The 27,586-nt window shown below is 40.2% G+C and overlaps 2 protein-coding genes across 8 annotated transcripts in view; one reads left to right on the top strand and one right to left on the bottom strand.

Annotated features, from left to right (window-relative positions):
- LOC135296792 (uncharacterized) overlaps positions 1-16,387 on the top strand; it is a 31,149-nt gene extending 14,762 nt beyond the window's left edge. Inside the window, exons 5-15 of one of the 3 annotated variants that reach the window (XR_010358787.1) lie at positions 1,389-1,511; positions 2,536-2,618; positions 3,837-3,962; positions 4,780-4,825; positions 5,964-6,097; positions 10,437-10,565; positions 12,108-12,222; positions 13,121-13,255; positions 14,464-14,589; positions 15,447-15,829; positions 15,948-16,387. Coding sequence is in view for 2 of the 3 variants with exons in the window: in XM_064413603.1 (XP_064269673.1) it covers positions 1,389-1,511; positions 2,536-2,618; positions 3,837-3,962; positions 4,780-4,825; positions 5,964-6,097; positions 10,437-10,565; positions 12,108-12,222; positions 13,121-13,255; positions 14,464-14,589; positions 15,447-15,568 (1,139 nt within the window). In the remaining variant the exon portion in view is untranslated. Of the gene's footprint in view, positions 1-1,388; positions 1,512-2,535; positions 2,619-3,836; positions 3,963-4,779; positions 4,826-5,963; positions 6,098-10,436; positions 10,566-12,107; positions 12,223-13,120; positions 13,256-14,463; positions 14,590-15,446 lie in introns of all 3 variants that reach the window. The other 2 variants (XM_064413604.1, XM_064413603.1) reach the window with 2 other exon arrangements.
- Positions 16,388-18,490: 2,103 nt separating this feature from the next.
- MAP7 (microtubule associated protein 7) overlaps positions 18,491-27,586 on the bottom strand; it is a 108,864-nt gene continuing 99,768 nt past the window's right edge. For all 5 annotated transcript variants that reach the window (XM_064413600.1, XM_064413602.1, XM_064413601.1 and 2 more), the window contains 3 exons: positions 26,442-26,667; positions 21,024-21,250; positions 18,491-20,316 (listed from right to left, as the gene is read on the bottom strand). In XM_064413600.1, coding sequence (XP_064269670.1) covers positions 20,306-20,316; positions 21,024-21,250; positions 26,442-26,667 — 464 coding nt within the window. In that variant the 3' untranslated portion in view covers positions 18,491-20,305. The remainder of the gene's footprint in view (positions 20,317-21,023; positions 21,251-26,441; positions 26,668-27,586) is intronic.

The following is a 27,586-nucleotide window of genomic DNA, read 5'->3' as shown; positions in this document are numbered from 1 at the left end:
TGGCAAAACAAGCGTTCAGCCACAACATCTGATAGAAGAAAGAATTTGCCCAAATTTTGTCCAAATGTTCATGATCCCTTTTCTCAAATGTAAGATTCTTTTCCACATTCACAAACATTCATGGAGTATATTGTGTACAAGAATAAGGGAACCAGTGATATCTAAATTCTTTCTTTATCTTTTTACTTCTCTTTTTATTCATCTGAGTAGTTTGCCTCACACCAGTTGGAGCCATACAAAAGACTTTCTGCTTCTACTGAGGGAAACAAAAGAATGGTATGTAGGCAGATTACATTAGAGAAGGGCTTGTCTATGAAGGAGACCAGAATATTTCACCAGAATAATAGCTTCCCACATGGAAAAACTATTTTTAAAAGATTACTCTTCCCAGAACAATTCTTTTTTTCTCAATTTTTTTTTCAGAATAAAAGTTATTTACCTGAGTATATACGCATAGGAACACAGAAAATTACTTACCTTGGAATATTAAACTGATACTCTCTGAACTATACTTGGAAAATATCCTGGCTAATCTGTCCATGTCAGTTCCCCACTGTATAGGCTTTAGTAATAAAACTAGCAGCTTTGTTCTCATAACTCTCCAAGTTAGTTAGCATCTGAAGACTTTATCTCATCCAAATACCTTTTTTTTTTTTTTTTTTTGCTCTGCCTGCGTCATGTTTCTCTCAGCAAACTTCCACAGACTAGCCATTGTTTAAACTGGGTATAAATACTGTTAATTTTACAGAATTAAGTATTACAGTTTTTCTTTTTTTATCAGTTTTTCATCCAAGAGCCCTAAGTGATTCTGCAGACCTTTCTGAGTTCTCGTTGTACTCCAGGATGTTGAATACAACTTAGTACATTGCTATGCAAGGAATCACCACCACTTCAAAAAAGCATCATCTTTTCAAATTCCAATGGTTAAGTCAAATTCTGTCTTTAGAAACCTCTGCACTGTTTGTAGATGTCAAGTGAGTAACACAGGGACATTCCAAGAGAGAAACTGGCCCTGAATATACCCTACTAAAATAATTAAACCTTACCTGCAGTTAATGATGTAGTTTTTGGTTTTCACACTGTGAATAGATTGATCAGACAGACCAAGGGTATGAAGTGAGTATGACACTCTGTTAACATGTTCAAAGGGCCTTAAAGATACTTTAATTATCCTAGTCACAAACCAAAAGCATTGAACCAGCTGTGATTTATGGCCAATCCAAAAGTCATGAGTTGGTTTCCTTCCTATGAAGCTCTCAGAATTTTTAAGTTTCCTTTGAGCATGCAGAGAAATCAGAGAAGGGAGAACCAAGGGATAGTCCTGCTTGTGGCTCACAGTGGGATGGCAGAAATGTTTCTTTCTTTCTGTCTCTGATTCTTTCCTCCAGAGTCCAACCGAGAGGCTATTGGTGCTGCTAGAGGAGTTACACCCCTGCTGTCTCTTGCCAAGTCCTATGATCCCAGAGTCCAGCAAAATGCAGTTGGTGCTATTCTGAACCTCACACAGTCAGGTACTTTTGGACTAATGGTTTACCTAAATTGCCAAAAGAAAACTGATAGAAAAATAATCCTAAAGGTTAAGGCAAGAATAAAAGCCCTTCTGAGCAACAAATTATTTCCTCTGCATATGGCATTCATGTTGGTACCACAGGTTGATGCTTTAAGTTTAGCTGATAGAGGCCCTTTTTTGCCTAGTAGCAAAACAAAAAAGCTTGATTTTCAAATCCAAGGGGGTAGTGTACGAATATTTAAACAATCAGTCAAAGAAATAGGAAAACAAATAGCTATTTGTTAAAGAAATTATTTGGCCTTAAAATACACTAAATGGCCTGTTAATTTTTTAAGCAATCTCTGGAGTTTACCCAACAAAGTCAAGTTTTAGGAGCTTTTTGCTTGTTCTGACTAACTCAATGCTGGAATATGCTAAGTATAACTATCACAGGTCAGACATTAAAGGCTCCTGGAATATCTGAAAACAGCTTTATCAAAAGTAGTACTTGGTCCTCTGCAATTATATGTTGACTACCATAATTAACTCTGAAACAAGCCAGCATTAAATTTCACCTACCAAGATGATACCATTATTCCACAAAGCTAAACTATAAAGTCACGAGTAACATCTCTGAACTCTGTCTTGTGGAAGGAAACAGTTGGCAAAGAACTTACACAGTTAGCTATTACATTTCTGGTATTATTCAGAATATTTTAAATAATTTGTTTTTCAAACACAGAAATCATAGTGAAGATCATACCTGAGGCTTTTCAGCTTCTCCAGTAATTCAGATTCTCAGAGCAGTTTTTAGCATAAAACCATCAAGAGCTTAATCAGACAGCCTGCTAGTCTTTTTGCTAAAATATCTGCATACTGCTGCATTACACAAGTTCTAAATTACATACTCTCCAGCCACACTGACTGGCATGTATTTGGACAACATCAGCACTCTTTAGAACCCAAGAATCTCTCTTTTGAATGGTGCCTCCAGATGAGAGTGAGGGAAGGAGGAAGACACTTTCACTTTTTCTTTTTAATGGCAGAGAAAATCCAACAAGTCCTATGCAAGGAAGGAGCCCTTCCAGTCCTTGCCTTGCTGCTGGAATCTCCTGACTCAGAAGTCCAGGTATGACTAAAATAGGTCAGATTTTAAAACAGTAACATGGAGACTCTAAGGAGAGCACAAACCTCAGTATGCAGAAATGAAAAGGGGGAAGAGGAGGAATGGTTTCTCTGGTGAAGTGGAGAAACATGGGAGAGCATCTTGGTGAAACTCAGCTCAGTCACGTAATACATATTAAAAGACCAAATTTGTCTCACTGCACAGGAGAAAGTTTATGATGCAAAACTTCTTCTGCCAGCACACATTAATGCATGCACAGCTGCTTGTAATGTGGTTACCTTTTGTGTTTTTCAGGTCTGATGCAGATAGGTCTCTTCCTCTGGGTTTTGGTTTTGTTTTTTTTTTGTTTTTGTTTTTGTTTTTTTTTTGTTTTGTTTTGTTTGGGGGATTTTTTTGCATCCTAACTTTGATCATCCACTCTAAGCAATGTTACTAAGTATTCTGAGAAGACAGCTTGGAAAGATCTTTTTCTTGTTGCTGTAAATATCTGTAAAGCATCCTATTTTATGCCTATCACAGACACCTGTTTGTGAATCTGCACTCTCAGCAGAGAGCTCATCTTAGTGCAAAAGTGTGCTGATAAATAAACTATGAATCAGAGTTGTAATCCTTACACTCTGCTAGTTTGTTTATTCAGTCCTTTGAGTAGCACAAAATTTTTTGCCCCGTCAGTTTAATTATCTCTACACAGATTTTTCTAGATTTCTGAAGGAATGGACCCTCTGGAATTGCTTTCTGTAAACTGTTTCCACATTTTTAGATTTCTCTGAGATTGATCTTAAAATTTCCATCTCTGTAGCTCAACCTTTCTTCTAATTATACCTCCCTAGTAATAGACACTTTTATATGTGTAATCCTCCCTAGCGTTAATGGTTAGATCCTTTAGAAATGATCTTTTGGCATGCTAGGGCAATGGCTACATCCAGCTTGAGTAAATCAATGTAAACATATAATACAATAGCTGCAGATGACTTAACTTAGATGCCAGCAGCAATGTCATTGCAGCAGCAGAGCACGTTCCCATACAGCCAAGATCCTAATGAATGTACAACACGCCCCAGCAGGATTGCTGTAGCAGCTACAGCATGTTGTGTCAACCCTTAGGATGAAAAAGCATTTTATTTTCCTTGGTTTGAAATAATTTCTCCAATTTATTTGTATTCTTTTCGGTGTGTCACCACTCTGACCTCTCTCTCTATGTTTTTTCTTGGTTCTTTGCAGTATTACAGCTGTGCTGCCCTGAGCAACGTGGCAGCCAGTGTTCAGCACCACAAAGCCTTGCTGAGGCCCAGTGACAGATTCCTGCTGCGCACACTGATCTCTCTCCTATCCTCTTCTGTGGACAAGGTAAAGCTGTAGCTTTCTCTTTGTGAAAAGACTTAGCATCCAAGTAGAGCTATAGACTTGGGCTTCCAGTTTCAGCCTCACATCATTCTGTTCATCTACTGTTCAGGTACCTATGCAGCATCTTTCCCGTGAGAAAAGACACCTATAATAGGAAATACATGGGTTCTACAAGGTCAATGTATGTAGAAAGCAAAGGGAAATTATTAAAGTTGTTCTACAGCCCTGGACACTTCCTTTAGACTAGGATAGCTTGTATGCTATTAGCTTGAATCATGTGAGAAGTGCCCTGTCCAGGCTCTGTCTTTGATCATTGTGTCTGTGACAGAAGCTGTCTGACACATCTGTTGAGCTTTTTTTTTCTTTTTGGTATCCAGAACTTTTACTGTATGGCTTCAAGGATGACATCTTGAAAATTTTGCTTTGTTGGAAGCCACATCAAAGAAACTTCAAGAAACCACAGTTCCTGGTGGAACTTGAAATTCTGTGTAGAAGGGAGGTGAAAAAAGGCGAAGCAAATGGGACAATTTCTTTCCCTTCATTCTAATAACTTATCAGATGTTCTAAAATAAAGCCAACATCTGAACCCCATTCTTCATCAACAATAGGATGACTGATACTAGGAGGTTGAAAAAAAATTTCATCAAAACTTTGAAAAAAAAAACGTGCTAAAATTTACTCTTGAATATAACGTAAGAGCTTGCTAGTGTTGTCATGTTTATTTTGTGTGCCATAGGCAAGAACATGCATTACTAAAACTGCTCTTTTTCCTCCTCTCTCTCATTTTTAAATTTTTTGTTTTCCTCTTTGGCACAAGCAGGTTTCAAGCCAGGCATGTGTTTGCCTAAGAAATTTGGCTACCAGTGGTAAGCAATATCTTGGACATAAAGAAACCACACTATTTCTATCTCTCTCTGCCTTTCAGAGTGAGCACAGTGGGCTGGGAACCTTTCCTATCAAAAACAAAGAGACATTTTCTACATTTTACCTGGATGTTAAGGGAAGAGGAAGGTGCAGTGCATATCCTAACCAAATCTGTTTTAGAGCTCCCAGGTAGCAAGGGGAGTATCTGGAGAAAGGGATAAAGGCAGCAGAGATGTGTTTATGCACAGAGTGAGCCTTAGTGAGTTGCTAAGCTTTCCTTCTTTCCATGTTTCCTAAGCATTAAACCCAATTAGGACAGAATGTCTCCTGAAATTGCTTATTGAGTGGGGACCTCTCTTCTCCAAGGCATAATTTGGTCTATCATTAAATGCAATTTTCTTCCATGCATTTGTCATCCTCCTGAAAAACCCTATTAAATGTCCAAGATTCATTTTTATGACATATTCAGGAAATAGTGGCAGAGGACTGGCACACTCAGTGCTAAAGTCCCAGACTTCAGGGTAGAGTTATTCATCTAGAAAATGTAGAGGTGCTTAATTTTCCAGCAGTCACAATTATAGAGGAGCTGAGAGTGAAGGAAGTGCTGTGGCACTCCTTGAGGTGTTTGAAACACCCGGTCTGTTCAACCTTTTAGATCTGCCTCTCCATCTGCCGGCCTCTCTGGCACTGCCTTTTAGTGCACTCTCTGAGGTTGCAGGGGCAAGTGGGGTATAACAACTCAGTGGGGTGGCTGGGCTCTCTCCTGGCTAACTATAACCCTGTGAGATAGGTGGTGCTTGGGAGGTCTTTCTGTTTGTGCAGCTGCCACCTTCTTACCTGGCCTTATGCCAGTGATGGAGTCAGAAAATTCCCCTCACTCGTTTTTTTTGAGGTTCAGACACAGACTGAGGGTGCCCAAACCTACTTTCTGCCATCAAGCTTGTATTAAACCCTCAGCAAAAGGAGGCAGAACAAATGAGGGTTTATTTTTATAACTGAACCTCTGCATTGCCCCATCACATGGAGATGGGGAGGTCCCCTTTAATTTGATGCAAGTCAGCTCAGCTGTTTGAGTCAGAGCCTGAATTACTCCCTGCAGTGCTCTGAACCCCCCTGACCTCCTTTGTTTTCCCACCCCAGTGGACATCCAGGCCGAGATGGTTGCTGAGAACGTCCTGCCCAAGCTGTGCTCTCTCCTGGCCTCTGGCAGCGAGGACGTGCGTCGTGCCTCCATTGCCCTGCTCTGGATACTCTCCCAGCACCCACCCAACCAGGTATGGGAGGTCATTTCCCAAAAACAGAGGGGAAAGACTAGTTCTGGCCACCACCTGGGGTAACACTCTGTTGTGGCAAAACAGCCTATGAAATGCATTTTGAAAATGACCAAGAGACTCTGGGAGACTTCCCAACCCTCTGTCTCCTACCCGAAATAGCAAGGCTTCGTTTACTGCATCTGCACTGTCCCTAACTACCTGAGGAGCCATCTGTTGTGCTGAGCGGGATCCAAAGGAGAGACCAGTGAGAGAGGAGAGGGGGAGATGGGTGTCAGAGCCGTTGGATTTGTGGATACTGCCTTGCACTCCCTGCAACTCCTTCTAGTCCCCTCAGTCCCCGGACCATAGGTCTGCAGATGGGGGTACGAGGGGCAGGACATACACAGCACCATGAGACACTGCCACCATGAGGGCAACCAGGGGAGTTATTTCTTGGCTACAGAGCTTCCCCACCCACAGAGAAACTGATTTAGAGCACACATTTAAAGTGCATAAGTTCAGAACAAAGAGCAAATATACGTTACTCCCTGCATGGACAGTGTTATTCAAAAGTTCATTTGTAGAATATTCACATATTTTGAATTAGGACCAAAACAAAAAGGGGGACTAACAGAATTTGAAATCTTGTCTGTCTTTAGTTAATGCATTAGGACTTTCACTAGGACTGTGTATCCTCATGTCCTAAGTTACAGAATGTTTCTTTTGCCCATGTTCAGGGTAAACACCACCATTAACAGTGCAGCACTACCAAATACATGAAGAAGTCTGCCTACAATTAAATTACAGCAAATTACTGACAGATTACTCTTGTTTTTAAATAAACTTTTCTTTACAGTAATTAAAGACATCCTTAAGAACATAGATGTGAAAGGTTTTTGGTAAGTGTTTTAAGCTAACAACATTTGAAGGAAGTCAGAGGTTGGGTACATAGAACAAAAATATGTGAGAACCTTCCCTGCCACATTGCTTCAAGCAGTAGTGGCAGGGTCTGAACAGCTTCAGGTGGCCTTAGGTGCTTCTTGTGCCTGAAATACACTCAGCCTGAGTGGGAATTTACTCTGGGTTTCGAAAGCTTGGTGTGTTACAGTTCAGTTGTCTGTACACAAACAAAAATTACACCTCCCCTTCCTCTGGGACATGATGGGAAAAATGGGTGAGCTCAATGCCTGGAAAGCAGCAACTAGAGCACAGAGAAATGTAAGGCAGAGTGGCTGCATGAGCACAGAACATCCTCATTGCTTGTCAAACTGCCTCATACAATCAAAACACAATTTGCTCTCAACAAGCTTACAGTTGAAATGCATTAAGTTAGTTGAAGGCCATTTGCACAGTAAATATGTTATTCAGTAGGAGACATTATGCTGGAACATGGTCCTCACTCAGTTTTGCTTTTCTTGTCTCCAAACATTGTTCACATTTTTTGTTCTCCCAGGAAAGAGTGCCCACAAATCCTTTTCTCCCTTGTCCTGAAACTTGTCTTTACCAGTGTTTCAAATCCCTGGCCACAAAGAGACGTGGTCAGCATCAGTGGGAACAAAGCAAAGACACTGCAAACTTAGCCTTGGTACACCGTGGTGAAACAGCCTATCCTTCATGAGGGAAAAGGGTCAGTAGCAGGAGGCTGGAAAGCAAAGTATCTCACTTTATTCCCCAGTGAGAAGTGTCTACCTCTCTAAATTTGTTTTAGTGAGCAAACACGGCTGTCCCTGACTACTGAATGTTGCTGCTTTGTGCAAGCGAGCCCTGGGCACTCTGAGAAGAAGCTGACCTCTTTGTATTCGTATCCTGCCTCCCCATCTCTGTGCCTTTTCTGAGCTGTTTTTCAAGTCTTTTCAACATTTCTTTCTCTAACTCAGGCTGAATTCTCCGTGACTGAAAAAGGGACTTCTCCATGGGAACAACTGTTGGAAAACAAACCATTGAACAAAGCTAACCTTTACAACCAAGTCAAGTGATGCTTGAATTATTACAAATACTTCCCAGGATACAATGGGGCAGAATCTGTCTGCCCTTTCGTTACCATGAAGCAAACTCCCAGGAATGCTTCACGGGAGCTCCTTGCCCTGCTTCAGCTCCCTTTTTGCAATTTCTTGGTCAGGCTGTTGACAAGGATTCCCAGCAAGGGCTGGAAAGCTTCCCTCTTGCAGAGGGAATAGAATTCAGTTTCCTCAAGGACAGCCCAACCCTGAAACACTAAAGAATCAGGTTTTGCGAGAAAACAGTCTCTTAAGTCAAATTCTTTTGAGCAAAAGACCTGGAAGTCAGGGTCTGTCTGTTCCAGATGGTGCCACTGAATCTTCACTCCAGGTACAAAATAACTTTGCCTTACCATTTTGCTAATTGGTAAATGGGATAATATTTACCTTGTCAAGAAATCCCTGTGTAAGGAGAACGAGTGCAGCATTGCAACTGTAAGCACTCTTGCTGCTGGAATGTTTTTTCCCTTGCCTTTTTTTTTTTTTTTTTAAATATTCTAATCTTGGGAGAAGTTAGATCAATATCCATCTGAATCACTCAATCTATTTTTACTCACAGTTTTCTCGTGATTCTCTTGCACTGTGCAAAATTGAGCCAGAAAACAAAATCTGGATCTCAGCCATATTCCAGCCAAAAAAAGAAGTTCAGCAAAATTCAAGTACTGTCACTTGTTAATGTAGGTCCTAAATAAACAAAAGATCTTGGAAGGGAAGTCATTATATATTAGAAAGTTTCTTTATAATCCATAGAAAATTTCCTCCTCTCAGGCTGTAGCAAATCAAAAATGAGTATCATACTTGATGGGATTACATAGAAAAGAGGACCCATTTGGCCCCAAAAGCACAGAAGACAGTAATCAGTGGTAATTTAATTGGATTATGTAAAACTATATTATTTCTTTTGTTAAAGAAAATGGAAAATAAGACTAAGGAAAAATTACTGTCCTGTCTACATATAGAATTCTTTTAATGCCCTGTGTTCAGGCATAGAACTGCCCTTTCCATTTACTTTCCTGTTTAATTTTAGGATTTCTGGTCGTGACAGTGCTTAAAATGAGCTAAGTGAAGATGTCAGCTGTTATTAAAAGAAAATAAGATACACTTTTGCAATTTAACCTAAGCAAAAGAAAGATTAAAGTTTAACTTTTAAAGACATCTGCCTTTCAACACTGCTTTAGAGATCCTGATATTTAACAGGTTTCAGAATTATGTGATTTTTTGCAGCTATGTATAGGACCAATGATTTGTTTTCTATTGACCTCCTTTGCTAATGTGTCTCGGTTTCCAAGTAGTACAAATAATATAGTTCATGGTGAACAGACAGAAGAACTGCATAAAAAACTCCTAAATTCCTAAGGGAAGGAGACTGAATGAAAAAACACTCCCAAGTGGAAATCTTTTGCTTTTTAACTGTAGACCTAAAATAAACTCTGTCAAAGTCAGGTTTCTCTTACACACAGCAGTGCCCCCTTAATCCATGTTGTTATTGAGGTAACTACCTCTGCAGTAATCCAGACTCCAGTCTGATACTACACGAGAAGAGTAATGGCTGCGAACTGAAACAAAGTAAATTCAGATTTGAAATTAGGAAAAAAATTCCCTACTGTGAGGGTGGTGAGGCACTGGAACATGTTGCCCAGGGAATTTGTGGATGCCCCATCCCTGGAAGTGTTTAAGGCCAGGTTGGATGGGGGTCTGAGCAACCTGGCCTAGTGGAAGGTGTTCCTGCCCATGGCAGAGGGTTTGGAACTGGATGATCTTTAAGGTCCCCTCCAAGCCAGGTCATTCTGTGATTCAAGTAATATTAATGGCAATTGGAGGAAGACTACATTCAGAGAGAGATACCCAGCAAAGTGCCTCTGAAATATCATCAGACAGCAGAGAAATGTGTGTAAAGAAGATGTTGTTCAAGACATGTTTACTGAAGAGGTGCCTGATCACAAACTGATCTAAACATACAACCCATTATTGTAGCCAGGTAAATTGCTGAGCACAAGGACACACTGCTGCTGCTACTTCACCGTGTAGTTCTGCCTTTCACAGAGATCCTGACAACCTCTCCTTCCAGTCAGGATCACACATCCTTCCCCTGACTTAGCAATGACCCCGGTGAGGCATTTGGTGGAAACAACAATAAACTACATGACCTTGAAGACTCCAGCCCTCCATAGTAAGTGCTCAACAGTCAGTGCACTCAGACCGTACTTGAGAGAAGCAGCACTGGACCCAGCCACACCCTTGGTTTAAATAAGCAAACTAACGCTCTTCTTGCAGAGCTAGGTTTGATTTCTCCATAGCTGTCTGCAAAACTGCGTTGTGTTGTCCACACTGGATGTAACTGAGATACTGGTTGCTCTTCTCAGGACACTCTGGCATGTGCTGAGCTACTGCAAAGCCTGGGGACGTTACTGGCAGCACATAAAACAGACCCTGTGATTGCTGGACATACTGCTTGCATCATCAAAAACCTGTGCCTTTCCAAAAACAAACAGGTAGGTACACAATGTTTGTCACTGAACTATACCCTGTGAGGTTGCCTTTGTGTTTATGTCAAATCAGCATTAAAGAAAAATAGTTCTGTGGGTAATTAAACATATGCCAATTTGCTATATATTTTACACAAAATTGCATGTATGAATAAAAGGACCAGACCATAAATGGAGGGTAGTTTAGTTCATATTTTCCCAATACAATACAAAAAAGTGCTAATTAAAATAAGAAATATCTAATTTTTGTTATGAGTGATGTGGTTACCTAATTTAACCGCATCATAGGTTTAAAAGTTCCTCTACCAAGGCCATTTCATAATGATTAAAGAGATCATTCAGGAAAATCTGAGGTCGGTTGTGAACTCAATTTTTATTTCCTGGCTCTTCTGCTTCAGCTGCTGTTCATTGTGAAACAGAACCCCAGCTACTGATGTATATTTTGCCTCTTTGGCAAGATACTAGCTATGCCAAAACGCTATAAAGATCTCTCTTGCTGACTTTGCTTCGAAATCCATAGGTACAGATGCACTTCCTTTCTCCTTGCCTTTTGGAGTACCTTGATCAAACAATATCACCAGTAGTAATCAATACTGAGGGAAAAACCCCACCAAATTAATGAGCCAATTACTACTAGTTCCAGAGATTTAAAGCAGCCAGAAGGAAAATTATGGGTTTTTCACTAATATAAGAATTATATAAATTTCTAATAGCTGTGACATTGAGTTTTGCAGGAAACTAAATTCCCTTAAGCTCAAGGCCCACAGTAGGAATAAAAACGGACCATCCATTCAAAGTTTGACAAATATGGTCTTTTTTTGAAATACTTAAATTCTATGACTTTATCCTGTTACCAGCTGGGAGCTGCTTCACCTTCATAAGGCTTCATAATAGCGAGAGTGTCAAGCTCTCACTGCATAAGTGAATACACAGACATGAGTGGGAATGCCAGGTTTCCAGGGTCAAGTCTAAGGAATGCTCCCTAAAACACATAAGAGTCCTTGGCACAAGAGGAAAAAGGCAGTGCTCTTTTTATGCCAGCAGGACAGAGTGTGGGAGCTTGAAAAGCAGCAGTCTCCAATCCACCTTGAACCTCTAAGTAGCAAGTAAAAAACTACAGCATAAAATGCAGCATGAGTATCAGAAAAAGATACTCCCTTTTGTTGATAGATACCTGAGCTCACTTAGGGAGCCACGAGCAGCCTCCACTGTTAGGGACTCCTAGAGAGCTGAAGACTTCATCATTCAACTTCGCTAGCAACCAGTCACCTCCAGCTGACTCATTCAGAACTAATTTCTTGGTCTCATTTTTTGCTTTTAGTCCAAGTCAGCACAGGCAAAGTCTCCTATCTGTTTTCAACTCAGTCTGTAAAATATATATCTCAGTACAGGTGATCTCTGAACAATCCAAGGTGATTTCACCTGGTTGTGGTAGATCTGGGAGGAGACATTTCCATTATTGATGGTTGCACCTCAGTACTTCTGAAGCCCCCAGACACCACTAAACCACAATGGAAGTGCTAAACATGGATCTCTCTCTTGTGGCAGAGAATCACTGAGAGCCGCTGTGTCGAAGGTCTCCTCCAGACCATGCTTTTGACCAACACTCAGGAAGACTCCCTTCGTTACGTGACATCCTGCCTTGCTGAGCTAGCAAAGCAAGGTATGGCAGCAACCCTCCATGAATGGCTGAATCAGAGAAGTGCACATGTCCCTAACTAATTCTGATTGGAGATGGAGCACAGCTGGACACACAGCCCAAGTCTTTCCTTTTAAATTCTTTGTTTAGTTGTAAGTTTCAAAAACAAAATCCAATTGACAGGCAGGATACGTGGACTCCATTGTCTGCACTTTTGTTCAACTGCTTGAAATCTTTACTCTAAATTTTTTTTTTTTGCTGAACTTTACTGCTGTACGTGGCCTGTCTACTTCTATTTGTAACATTTCCCAGTTTCTCAGGCTGAAATAATTTTATCATTGCAGAAACTGATATAAAAGTCTAAAATACGAAGTAGATCTATATCTTGAAATTTTTTGCACATGGATTTTCAGGATTTGGTATCAGAGATACCAAATTGGCACTCATGAAAGATACAGCACTCTTTATAGCAAAAAGGACAAATGTAAATTTTCCCAGCATGCCCCAGCATTGGATAGTGTCTGTCAAACAAGTAATCTCTTTTATCTGGTATAATGGCCATGCAGCTGGCTACACGTCACATTTAATTTTGTGAGCAGAGCACAGTAGCTGCTGGACAGACTGAGTCCAATAGGCCAAAAGTGGATCTTGCACATAAAGTGATTCATTTTTGCAGAACAAAAAGCCAACAAAATATGGACCAAATCCATCCATCCTCTTACCTTACTGAGAGCATAACCTCAGAACATGACCCTTTTTAACAACCTAAACATACCTATTAACCAAGTTCAGCACTTATTTTGCTTCTCCAGTTGCATGAAGGATTCACAATTTCAGCAGTTTCTGGCAGACCTCTCAGTTTCACTTCTTTGACACTGGAGTTTCTGTTTAGAGACTACTCTCTTACCTTTCTGCCTTCCAGCAGGAGTCATGTTACACATGGTCCAGTGGATGGATGAACCTTTGACAAAGTGCTTGGTGAGACTGGCTGGCCAACGGGAACATCCTGAGCCATCCTTTCATGCTGCCTCCATCATCCTGCACATGATCGGTCATGGTAACTCACACAGGATTAACTGTGCTTTGAAAGAGACTTATGGCTGTCTGGAGTGAAATGAGCCTTTTCCCAAAGGACTGTCAGGCACTGAACAACCTTAAATATTCCTCTATCGTCCCCCCATTTGGCCTCTACAAGTTTTTTAGAGTACAAGTGTCTGTAGTCACCCTTGAAATAAAACAGTCCTTAAACGTACAAGAAACTCCAGGGATGAAAGTGGACCACAGATAAAGGTCTGATTTACATGGTTTTTGCCTTCTTCAAGAACTGCCATTCTGCAGGGCTGGTCCACAGCAAATTCTGAGGTCCTTGCAAACAACTTCAGTAGGAAGGTGGGAGACCATTAACATACTCCTCACCATGGAAGAGATGAGAACGTGTTTCAGACAAGGGTCACTTCAAACAAGGTTACATCTTTCTGTTTGACCTTCTTTCTCAGTATGTAAAATGTGATGGCATCCCCCACAGACAGCAGAGGCTGTGTTCCAAAATTTTAGATTAACTCTGCTCCCTGACCAGCAAGAGAAAAACTTACCGAACCAAATCCTGCTGATATAATTCTAGACTAAATTAGCAGGAGCAGTTCAGTAAAGTGGTTTTAAGAATGTGGCCAAAATATTTCAAGTTTCAATGAGAGAGAATAAAAGAGCATTATTTTTACCTGTAGAAAAAAGTTTTATGCTTAAATACTTGCCTCATGCAGCTGAGAGCCTTTAAGACTTGCAAGAAAAAGGTGTTCAGATGATACTTCCCACATTCTCTAGAAAGGTATGGTTAGATTTTAGACATTAGACAAGAAAAACTGAAATCTGTGGTGAGTCCCCAGTGAGGGAAAATGCAAATCTGTTTCATTTCTAGCATAAAGAATTTGCAACAGAGCAGACTCTCTCTCAGGTAGTGAACAGAATCCAACAGCACAAACATCTAATGGATAGCTTCACCTACCTGGCCAACCAGCTTGTAAATCAGCAGGCCCCTTGCACAGGGATCAGATTCCCAGCACAGCAGCCTACTCATCTTTTTATTTACCTGACGTATCAGCAGTATTATCAGAAGCTGTAGTACAGGGAAGTCCCTTGACAGTCTTTGCAGTAATGTTGATTTTAGCTGAAGGTGAATGAGTCATTATTGAAATGTTGTTACAAAAATCAGTTTTCAAAGTGTTTAAAGGCTTGTATTGATCTCCAGTGGTTCTCCCATTTATGCAGAGAAAATGATGCTTTTGTGGAAGCATCACATTGGAGAGATTCAAGCCTACCTCAAGAATTTTCTTACCCACCAAGAGGTCCGTTTTCAGCAGATGGGCATCTCCACACTCTGCAGACTACAAGCAGGTATGTTCTTCCTGCCAAGGCTGCCTGCACCCATCAGCAGCATCAGGCACTGCTTAGTAACAGAGATCACAGAATCATCAGGGTTGGAAAAGACCTCTAAGACAAGTCTAACCACTGACAGTGCAAACTTCTCCAGGGACTAGTTCTGCTCACTTAAGAAAACAGAACAATCTCAAGGGTAGCTGTTACCTCACATGTTTTTAAGCAGCTCTTTAAGAGTATCTCCCAATAAAGGCAGGAGGATTTTGTTTGTTTGCTTTAAAACTAAAGCCATTCAGAACAGCAGGGAAACAGGACTTCAGGAAAATCTTATCCTATATGAGAATTTTTGGCACTAGATGCAACCTAAAATTTTTCAAATGTGATTTTAGTTTATTTTGAAGAAGGAAGTAAGGAAATTGCATGTAAGCTGATAGTAAAACTGGGAAGTCTCACATCTTCATACTTCAAAGTCCATTACTTAATATTATGCTGGGTTAAGTTAGTCTTCTTATCTTTGAATAAAAGTTGAGTGTTTATGAGGGTTATAATGTGATAATAAATGTACATAGCACATATCTTTACATATTTAGAGCCAGAGCCAAAACCCTACAATAGCTAGATAGGCAGCTGCTGCATAAGGCTGCATTTGGCAACTCAGATTTATACATCTGGATCAGGAGAATTTAGCAGCAGTCTTGAATGGTTGTAGGGATGAAAACTGAATTTGTATATGCTTTGTGTAGTATTTTTCTGCCTTACCTCTAATAAGAACCACCAACCAACTGTATCTAACCTGAAAAATAAGTTTTCTATGTATCTGCATTAGAACATAGGGAAAAACAGCAGGTTGCCTAACACCTGTTATTCCTCTTCAGATCCAGACTTTTCGTTAGCATTCAGAAAAAGTCAAATGGCCAAACTCCTTGAGCAAGTCCGTCAGCAAACAGAAGAAACTCAAGAGCTCCTTAGGGCAGCTATGTGCCGTGAAGACAGTTAATATTTAAGCCAAATGGTTTATAATAACTTACCAGATCCAAGGGCCTGAACTTTCAGAGGAAACAACTCTTTTCCTTGGTTCCTGTAATTTTCCTGCTACTTGCAGTTTCGTCATACAAGAGAGATGTCCCGATAACAAGAACTGGAGCAGGTCAAAACACAATTCCTTGCACCCTTTGGCTGGCTGCTTAAGTGTGCTTGAGGACACGGCTACATGTTGAAAAACACATGCTATGCTTGGTTAACCTTCCATGGTTTTATGGTTTGCTTTTGGTTTCCTCACCCCCTCCTTCAGAAAAAACAGCACTGTTCATGCAACAGGCTGTATGCAGGTCTGCATTCATCTTTATTCTGTTTCTGTTCCATGTCCTGTATTTCAGAGCACACTCCAAGGACTTTAGAAAATAACTGAATCAACCCATACTATAAAGGTAGAAAACTACAAACAGGTTACTACAGAAAGTAACTGCTGAGGAACAACTCTCAAAGTACAAGAAATTTGTGAGAAACAAGAACGGGTGAAGCCTTACAGCTGATCCTTGTCCACACTAGAGGCACTACTCTTCAGCAGACGAGCAAAGACATATTAAGGCAAGGAAATGTTGCACAGAGCAAGTACAGAACACAGCGGGAACCATGAATAATTTGGGTGAGACGTGTTTAAGTACAGAACTGTGTTCTCAAGTGTTATTTCCAAAGCTACTCGCAACAAGGGATGAGTGAAAATATTTGACAAAATTAGGAATTTTTGTTATATTTTGATATTCATACTTCATGTTAAATGGAGTTAAAGAACAATAAAAAGGTAGTTGTGTTTAAATTCAACTTATTTTCTTACATATATACTTCCTGTGGGCAAGCAGATGTTCAGCCATCTCCAGGAAAGCTAGGTTCCATCATGTGTAATGGTTACTTGGGAAGACACACACTGTAACTTCAAACATCCCCCCTTTCCTCTTTGTTCCCCCAGCTTTATATGCCCAGCATGACAATGTTAGGTACGGAATGTCCCTATGGTCAGCTGGGGTCACCTGTCCCAGCTGTCCCCTCCCAACTTCTTACACAAGCCCAGGCAGGTGGGTGGTGTGAGAGGCAGACTCTGCAAGCGCTGATGAGCAGTAACTAAAACATCCCCGTGCTACCTGCCTTGTGTTCAGCACAAACCCAAACACGCCCCACTTTGAGCTACTGTGAAGAAAATTAACTCTACCCCAGCCAAATGCAGCACAGTGTCTTTTGAGGTGCTTCTGACCATCTCATAACTCTTATGTGCAAGTAGAGCTTTAGAGCTGATACAAATGTGGAATAAAAGTGAGATAAAAAAATTAGTTTATAAAAGTTATTTGTCAGTTAAAAGCTCAATGTTCCATTTTATTATGGCTCAAATCTCTGAACTTAATTTTGGTGCTTAAGGGAGGCATTTTTTATAATTGTTTTTTTTAGTATCTGCAAGTTCTTTCCAATGGTACCGTTTGGGAAAAAAACCAAAACAAAACAATGCCAGTACCTTCAAAAACAAACACCCCCAAAACCAAAACAAAACAAAAAAAATACAAACAAAAAGCCCCCAAACAAACAAACAAACAAAAACCCATGTAAAAACAACCAAAACCACACTCAGTGCAGTAAAAAGGCCTATGAAAGTGCAGGGTAGACAGAAACTTTGGATAAAGCAATATGGCATTTTCAATATTCATCCATGACAGGAATCCTGTTTTGAAATCTCATGTGACAAACCATGTGCTCAGCTTTGGACAGGTGAATTTTCTAAAACAGAGGACTTGGCTGAATGACACAATGGGAACAAAAGAATCTCAAACTGCAAACCACCTCCAAGGCTAATTTTAGATCCGTTTCTAAAAAGAAACAGTGCATTAAGTGATGATATTGAAATGTGTCCTGTATCCGTATTCTTAATCTCAAACATTATTTCATGGTCTTAGCAAGAAAGCAAATAAATTATTCTTCATGAGGAATGAGGAGATAATAGACATGAAGCAAACAGAGCTAGTGGTGAGCAATGCAGCAGCTGTGATGTACTGAAATAACTCACGGAGCATCATCCCTGTGAGCGAGGATGCTGTGTTGTGGAGATGGGAGAATGGAGAGAATGGAGCTGAGCCTTCCCAGAGCACACAGCTCTCTGCTGGGGAAGGCTGCTGCTGCCAGCCCCCAGAACAGCTGGCTGCACCTGCTACTTCTGCCTCACAGGGTTCCACCCTGCCCCTCATGGTACAAACAACACAATTAGTTGCAATAGCAGGCAGAGGAGCTGGCCTTCCTCCCATACCATATTTTATTGTCAAGAACAACACTCAACAAAAGAGAAACTGTTTCCCCTGCATTAAGAGACTTAACCAAAAGATTTAGAATTTCAATATTAAATCCTTTTTAAAAATTTTATACACCTACTTCTGCTCTCAATTCCCTTGGTTTTATATTGTATGTTAGGCCCCTGAAACAGGAAATTCTTGCTCTCATTTGAAGCAAATCTGGATTGACTGTAATGACAAACTGTTTTTAATCCAGCCCTGCTAAAAAAAAAAAAAAATCAAAGCAAAAACCAAAGTGAAAGTGAGAAATAAAGCCAGCCCATTTTTCCACAAACAGTGAAGCAAATGTGCTGAAATCTGCCAAAAAATAAACTAGAATGATTTATAACCAATCCTAAATAGCTCAAGATCAACACAATTTAAACCTGATCCTAAATGAATCCTAGAGACTTAAAACTGAAGCTAAATGTAACTGCCTAATTAATTGCTCTCTTTCTTGTTGCAAGTGACTCTGTACTGATTTTTAGTAAAGAAATTAGAGAAAATCTGGAACAAAATTTTAAGCAGACCATGAGTAGCAAGAAGAGTTTTCCATCAGAGATTGACTCTTGCTTCAATTTGGTGAGAAAATGAAAATATAAGTAGAAATAAATATTTCAAACAAGTTTTATTTGGTACTTACATGCTATATATAGTTTTAAAGAAAAACTACATATTTTGGACACTTCAAAATATTGTGGCTATGTACATGGAAAACTAAAGAAAGCAAAAAAAGAACCCAATTCATTTTACTGTGTCACAAGTTACTATTGAAAGCACTCTGACTGAATGGCTGTTTTTTCCCTTCCATAAATATTCTGGCAGATGAAGTCTCTTTCATTTGATTTCCATTGCTTTTGTCCCATCTCCTCTATAAGACGAACACTCGGCAGCAGCAGAAATTTCTTCAGAAATTCTTCGGCTTTTGTCTCAGAGGATTTCTTCTGCTAGCACAAACTTTCTGCACAGCTTCCTAGAGGCCTTGCTCAGTGCTCACTAGAGGCAAGTGCAGGAATCTTAATGGTAAATTCTCTGTTAGCAGGAGCTGAGAGCCCATGAACCTCCATTTCCCCTACCCAAGGATCTTCTCACCGATTCAGAGAGCAATGTCTCAAGCCTTTGGCAAACTCAAACACCCCGAGCAAGCTCTGCCTCCAACAGCATCGTTTAGCAAAGCACAAAAACGTGCAAGATTTTACAGTTCTGCACAACAGCAACCAAAACTGTGGGATGGAACAATGAATGACAGTAGAAATCAGCATCAAACTAAAGAGAAAGCAACCTGCATCACTCCTCTTATCACTCAAACTGCACTGCTTTATAAAAACCACACACTACATAAAAAAGCACAAATGACCATTTTCCATTTGCTCTGAAACGAGCAAACCCCAAAAATCCCTGAACCTGCATTATCATCCAAAACTCAAATATCCCAGGTTACACAGTCTTCAAAAGTTTGATAAGGCAAAGGAGAAGTCTTCCATCATTGGGAACAGCAGCAATTTACAGGACTCAGAACAAGGTATTTCCTTGTAGGTGTGTGCACAAGTGTGTGCACATATGCATACACATTTTTTATAGTATTGTGAACATGGATGTAACTAAAAAAATCAAGTTTGCAGTATCTTTTTTACCACATTCGTCTAATTTATTCAATCAAATGGTTTATTTCTGTACTGAGCAAAATTCATAAATACATAATCTAGGAGAACAATAGGTTATCCTCTTGTCAATGAAAAAATAACGCTTTCAAATTTTCACATTTTAAAACCTTTCTTGTTTTGTGTTTTTAGAGAAAATGTGAGAAGATCATAGTGACGTCTCAATTTACAGAATGTCCCTGTAGGAATTACATTTACAAGAACCTGATACAGAAGCCTATAGTTCGCCCCCATAATTAGAGTTCTCTGCAATAACATTTAAACCAACAGGTTTAAATAAAACACCCCATTAACTCTACTTGTAGAGCAATGAGGCATTTATTTTTCAAGTATTAGAACCATAAAGTGTAAAAGATTCTTTGCCAATTTTACAATTATGCTTTTTAAACCAACACCCACCTTTTTTAAAAACAAAAATAATCAGTCCCACCACCCAAATCAGCCCGTTACTTTCAGATTCCAGTGTCTTGTGTCTTAAGGAATGCAGAAATATTCATTTACTAACAAAAAAAGCTTGTTGGAAATAGCCATATTAAGTAACGCACGTGAAGCATGATTTTTCTAGTGATGAAAGCTATTAGAATGGTGATCCAAGTCTATTCCCCTCATTTCTTCTGCTGGTTTTACTAAAGTCCTTCCAAAAAAGATATTCAAGAAATCTTTAAAAAACTGGAGAGAAAAAATAAAACACTCCTTCATAGCATGGAAGAAACTCCACTGACTGCAGAGATGCTCATATCACCTTTGGTTCTCCAGAAGAAACAATCAGATCACTTCTAAAACAGAAGGTAAACATGTCAGGTCAGAGTGTCAATTCTTTCTTCAAAATGTTACATGCTTATGCAATTATTTTAATGTGAGATTTTCCTTACATTTTTAGGCCAGAGAGAAATACAGTGCTATCCAATTTAATTTTCTAAATCAGTATTTGTTTACCTAGAATTCTTGAAAAGTTATGATGTAATTAAAAAAAAAATCCAGTGTCCTGGAAACCATCCCTTGATGCCTGCAAGAACTTGATGAGGAAAGCACATCCAGAATTTCAAAACGTAGCTTTTAAAATGTAGTTACTCCCCTTCTTCATGTGCATATTGCACTTGCAAAACTGGAACCAAACTGCTGATCATAAGGTCAGAACAGCAGCTGTCCCCTATCACTTCTGCTTGAAAGCACAGGGCAAGCCTTTCCAAGCAACTTCAAATGGCAGAAAGCAAAGCACATGTGAGAAGCCCTCCAGGAAACGATAAGGCCTCACCACCACTGCACTGCAGCTGTATGTGCCTGGCATGCACAGCTTTACAAAGAGATGTGCTCCTGTCCCCAAGTAATTTCAATTTAAAATTTAAATAGAGTTTAAATATTAAAAAAATAGAGTTTAAAAATACTTAAATGAATCAGTTTATCAATATAAGCTGATTGGGAGCTCTGAGACCTCTGCCAATTACAACAAAATACAAGAGTTAGTGAACCACAGCAAACCTACCTGCTGTTTGATGTGTTTGAACACTATCTACCTGAGGCAAAAGAGTGCCCTTATCTTCAAAGGCTAGAATTGGATTCAAAGGAATTTCGGGACTGTTGCTTCCATCATTGTTCATAGCATCCAGCCGGGATGGTTTAGAACCAATAGGCAGGTTCATGATCTCTTCAAAGTTATCATTCTGCATAGACATTCCATTTTCATTTGCATTTTCCTCTGGATTGAGATTGCTGAAAGAGAAACATAGCAATTTTTCCTTATGTACTTTATACAGAGCAGAAATTTAGTCATCCTCAAAGCAATAGCACAAATGGAAGAGAAGTCTGCATCAATCCCAAGCATTCTTTTAGCCAGTGAAAACAAAACTATGCTCCCACCACAGTAGGAAAAACTGGTTTTGCAGCCAAGTACTTGTTATTCCTTCCCTTAAACCCATGGGATAGTAGTTACCTTTGGCTACATGATAGCCAGAACTACAGAGTGGACGCTGCAGTCTGAGAAGCAATTCCAATGGGAATCAGTAAGGAAACCTCTGCAGCACCACCACTACCTGGAACCACCCACATAATGCAATTTACAGCTCCTAACATCTTTTTCAGCTCTCATAACCTTTGTTGTACCCTTCCTCTTACTGCAAACCAATGAAATTGCCCTTAGATAAGATCACTGTTATTTTTATTACTTCTTGGATCACCTCCTGCCACCAGTTCTGGAGCAGCTTTTTCTATATGCCACTCATCCAGAGGAAAAAACCTCCCTTTTCAATATAGTGCTCCTTTCATTCCCTTCTCCCATAAATGATCTTAGGGGTCATTTCCAAGGCACTACCCAGCTCCACACTTCTGTTGATCATGTCCAAGCCAAAAGAGCCCTCTCCCAGAACCCCTCCTGTCAATCTGAACTTTCATTTTCTACCTGCCATGTGACAGAGATACCTTATGAGTGAGCTCCTGCACCTCTCCCCCAGCCCAGAGCAGCACAAGCACAGATACTGCATTTACACATACTGGCCCCAGATGATACTTGCTCATGTCTCACAGCCTTGGGCCTCCCCTCCCAACTCCTTTATTAGGTGCTGCATTGTCAAATCCTTCTGACTCTACACACGGCATGTCCTATCCTGCCACAGAGGAGAAACTAAGGTGTTACTTCAGTGAACAAGATGACAGTAATGGGACCATAAGCTCCTCAGGCAAGAGCAAGTACTCAACAAATACTCAAAAATCTTGTCATCTTTCACAGGTTCTTCCTAAAGCCCTCAAACAGTTAGATCCTGGCAATCCTGGGTACCTACTCCCTGTTTGGGTCCCATTGCAACTGTTCAGGTTGTTTGGAAATGTTTCGGCCACAAAGGCACAGATGCAATTTTCCTAGATTGAAACTTGGCTATCAATTTCCTCAGGCCATTTTTCAGCAGGCAGCTTGGTTTCACAGGCTTATTTTCTGACAGCACATTTACTACTCTTAAAAAGAAACCTGCTTGTAATTGGCACACTGTATATTTTCATTTGCTGGCTTCTTTGTACAAGTTTGCACAAACAACGAAAGAATTGTTTTACAGTACTCCCCAAGAGACCAAAACCTTGCTCTTTTGAAAGTGGCAATGCTTTTTTATCCAAAGCTCAGATTTCCTGTGAGAATCACACGCTGGTGTTCATATCAAGCCTTCCCAGTTTTTCAAACCATCACCAATTCTTTTTCAGAAAGGCACTCCCCTTTTTCTCATCTGTGGATATGCTGGGTAAATTTCTAAGTGAAAAATATGTTTCACTGCACTGAGTTTGAGAGCAGGTACAGAAACCCTGCTGGCTGCCTGGAAGAGCTCCTAAGTCGCATCACCCTTTTGTGCCAGAGACCCACATGTGTAAGATGAGGAGCAGAACCTGTAAAATGCTTTAGGACTATTAAAAGCTGCTCTGTCATGTATGGTCATTAGGTTATTTTTCACTAGAAAGTATCCTGTTATTTACTTTATCCCCATATACTGCCAATAGCCATACCAGAGCTAGGATAACATGCCAAGTTTGATGAATGGGATTAGAAAGAGGTGGAAAGAGAGCAACTGCTCATTCATATAAATTAAACAGCACAGTAGTTCAACGAGTATTAGAGCAATGAAGAAGCCTTTTGCTTCTGCAAACAGAATTTTTCTACCCAATTTATCCGCTGACTTAGTGAATAAATAATGCTTCATATTTTACACTTATGTGTCACGACACTGCCAGTATTGCACATGGAGTCAGAGCAAGATTTGTTCAGACTCGAACAATGTCTTTTGAGACAGAGGAGTCTACAATCACAAAGGGGGTACAGAAAAGAAAATCAGGATTATAAATATTCTAAATTTTGTGGTATAAAATCTTCTAGATTCTGTACTGCTTGATCCACCTAAGGACTAGAGGTGCAAATTTAGACTAAACAAAGGGGGAAGCAGAACAGTGGAATTAATTTCCAGTGGACATCTTAGAGACCACAAGCTTAAAAGGAGATTAGATGAATTCCTAGGAGATTGGTATGCCCTTCAGCTTCTGGTAATTAGCAGCTTAGGGACTACTTGAGCCTATGGTTGCATTTGGACTACAATGCTTAGCAACCCTTCATTGGCCAGAGGATCTCCTGGTAATTACTTTTTTTTTTCCCTTTACAATGTGCTACAGGCCCTCAAAGCAAAGAACACAAAAAAATAGAAAAGGTTTTTTGACCTGCTACAGCTGTTCTTACTGTCTTATGTTACATTCTTAATGTTGTCAAAGTGTCTAATGCAACAGCAGAGATATCCTTTTCAGGCATACAATATTGCAGAAAGAACCAGATAATTTTGGCATTCTGACATATTCCATAAGTGTGCGTGTAGCAAAACACTTATGTAATAGAGGAAAAAAAAGTTGCCTAAGTTGTTGAGAATGCATTTCCAAACATAACAGTCTTGCAAGCATCTGAAGGACATCTCCATGGCAGCTGAAGAGTATGTCTGCAGCTTCACATTTTGACCTGGACACATCAATATTAACAACATAGACTGGAGGATGTTGGGAAAAGAGAAGCCAGTTTAATTAAAGAAACTGGAACATCCAAAAATTTAAAATTACTTAAAATTGTATCTGTTGTAGATAATTTTAGCTCTATGTAACACAGCCTGAAAACTCTATGTAGACACAGCCTGAAATTAGAAGTTGAAGAGACTAAAAAATAAAGAAGGCCAGAATTCAGTATATCTACTTCCAATCATTAATCAGAAATCAACACTGAATAAGAAAAAAAATATACAGATTTGCAGACCTTTGAAAAACACCAGAATATTTTCACAGCTGCTATTTCTGATCTGAGGGAAGATGTCAGTCACCTCATTTACTGAGAGGATTTTTACAGAGGAGACATAGATAGACATTAACAGCAAAATGTATCCCAGACTTCTGGATTATTTAAATAAATAGTGCTTATTTTTAATCCACTGAGACAACAGCACTGAAACCAGTCAGCAATGGAGAGCTTTCTTTTCCAGGACAAGATATGAAGGCAATCACCCAGACCAACTGCATATTTCTAAAAACTGATTATCTAACCTACCCAGACCCAGCTCCATGCACCCAGGATGGAGACACGAGGTGAACTGTGCTCACTGAGGAGTTCTGCACTGCATTGCAAGTGTTTGTAGAGAACAGCACAGAAAAGAAGAATTACAGAATACCATAAGGAAAGTACTGTCAACATAAACCACTGTAGTGAAATAACTATTTCTAAGAAGTAGCATGCATGACCTATGTTGGGGAAAGAATTAGGGAATGGAGTACAGGCAAAAATCTGTAAGTGAGCTATGGATGAGGCTTTTGTATGGTTCTGCATCACTTCATCCTCTCACCACACAAGCACATGACACAAGTTCCCCAGGTAACACCTTTTTAACTTCTGGTCAGAAATCTCACCCTCTTGCCCTTAAAACATGAAGAAGTCTTTTTCAGAAAAAAGACAAATCTTGCTGAGGGCCAGAGTGAGGTGCTCATTCAGGAGACAACCTGCACCCACTGCCCCTGTGTATGCTACCACGCCAGGTGAACCTGGATGCCAGACAACCACAGCACACAAGATACAGTAGCAGTGGTGTTGGTACCTGTGGCTTTTACCCTGTGACAAAAATCTGTGGTACACTACCAAGTGCTTCAGGCTTCACCTTCCCAGTCACTGTGGATGTACCTTTAAAGCAGACACAATCCAACCTGGCATGCCAGTTCTCCCTTCCACAACCTCACATGTGCTTCCTACTTGTGTCAGTGTTCTTCAATCTCATTTATTCATTCTTCACTGTGGTCATTCTGAGGTTCTTCCACACAGATTATAACGGTACAGGGCAGCACTCATTAGTGTGGCACATTTTATATTTCAAACATCAAGGTGCTTGTAAGGTGGGGAGTGATTAACATTTTAATAGCTGCCCAAGACAATTATGAGGCAGCTCTGAGCAGCTCATCCAATGCACCTCAGTGTCTCTGACAGAATTTCCCCCAGCAGGAGCATCCTTGTCAGCATGACAGCAGGCTAAGATCCCCCAGGCATATGGAGGGATCGAGAAAGGGCAAATTCCTCCTTCAATTAGTGCCAATCACACCCTGAAGCATACTGTCCATTACAGACTGCACAATGGCTTCCCACACTCAAGTTTTTCGATGCATATTCTGGCAGTACTGACATAAAACATGAAAGGACTGTGTGATTATTTGGCATTCTGCATCACTAAAATTAAAATAACTGACAGCTCATGCTTATGTAATGGATGTCACTCAGTTCAATATTGAGGTTTCAAGCTTTTCAACTATTTCTCAAAATCTGAGTGGCTTGCTTCATGGCTACAGAGAGCTCCCAGTTTATGGTATTTGCCTCCTCAAATACTCCTTATGAGGAACAAAGGTGTTTTTTTAATGCATAACCAAAGTGACTAATCCCATATCTCACACAAAGGACATATCCACAACACCACTGCTAATACTTCAAGCAGTTTAGAAATCAAAACATCTAGGTTGAAACCACAGTATTCATTATTTGAATTAAGAAAATAAGCAGTGCAAGCCCAGAGTGGGTTTTATGAAGCTTAATTCAGGGACACAAACAGAAAAAAATTCTCTTTCTATTAAATTTCAACAAATGTAATAATTGCTGCCAAACACATTGTTCCAAACACTGCAAAGAACACGCTCTATTTTGTAAAAAAAAAATAAATCACCCTATCATGTAGCAAAAATCAGTTACTGCTCTTTAAATATGATAAAGTTCTTTCCTTAAGAGAGGAAAAATTAAAAACCAGCAAACAAGGCAGATTGAACAGCTGTGTCTTATTTAGCCAATAAACTCATGGATGCGAATACAATTTATTATTCCAGTAGCCCTCCTCCTCCAAACAGGGCTCGCTGACACCCGGCAATGCTTTACCTGTCCACATTTGCAGGGGGCTGCTGTGCAGCCCCCGTGCGCACACAGGCGGCCGCTGTCCCGCCGTGCAGAGGTGGCACTGCTGCTGTCCCGCCGTGCAGAGGTGGCACCGCCACTGTCCCGTTGTTATGTGATGGTGGCACTGCCGCTGTCCCGTTGTGCGGAGGTGGCACCGCGTGCTGCGGCCCTGCTGCCGGCTCCGAGGGAGAGGCAGGACTGCCTGGGACTGGGCAGAGAAAACAGGTTTGCATAAAACCAAGCAGCAGCATCTACACTGGAGATTAGGGTAAAATATCTTCTACAAAAGCCAGCACAGCCAAGGCGAGTTACAATTTTAAAAAAATATAGGGTTCCCACACCCCTCCCCACCCCTCTAGCCAACCCCATCTCCTCTGTCAGCTTTTTGGGCACACAAACCCTGTTTCAGGTCCAAAGTAAATGTCAGAAAGCCAGATTTCAAAGCCATAGCTTTGTGAAAAGAATAAACATCTTACAATCATATGCACAATTCCAACATATAAGCCAGTGGGCAAAAGAGACTGATATCTGATAGAATGTTGTGCTGGGACTTTTCAAGTAGTAATAGCGAATGGAATACAGCAAAACTTGGATATTACTCATTCCATACACTGGTATTTCTTGATTCTAGTGACTGAAAAGGAAATCAAGAAAAAAAAAATCTCCATTGGGATCTCCACTTCTTTCAATAAGTACCAAATGACTACTATAAAACACCGCAGAGAGCAACATAAAATGAGAATATCCCTGTCCCTCATGCCAAAACCATGTAATACATGTTTCTGGCCCGCCCTGTGGTTTTCTTTTAAAGTACAACTACAGCCTTCTGCATTGTATCTAGAGTCCCTCTATTCATGTTCAGGTCAGTAAGAGGAAGCAACTGCACCCCACCCTGCTAACATCTGCCACAGTAATTGCAAGGACAAGTCAGTATTCATAGGCTCGAACACATTTATCTACATTACCCAAAACCTCATCTGGTAAGTCCCTCCTTCAGCTGCTCAATTTCACTGTACTCCAAATGTTTGGGCTGAAGACTTTTATACTGAATGCCTTAGTCTGATCTTTGGCCAGTTTTTATATGGAAGATACTAGAAATAGGGGTTTCTGTGCTTCTACAAATTGAG

The sequence above is a fragment of the Passer domesticus genome, chromosome 3 (genome assembly GCF_036417665.1).
Source record: "Passer domesticus isolate bPasDom1 chromosome 3, bPasDom1.hap1, whole genome shotgun sequence".
Lineage (NCBI taxonomy): Eukaryota > Metazoa > Chordata > Aves > Passeriformes > Passeridae > Passer > Passer domesticus.
The sequence above is the reverse complement of the archived record's forward strand: the minus strand, read 5'-3'. Positions and strand labels throughout refer to the sequence as shown.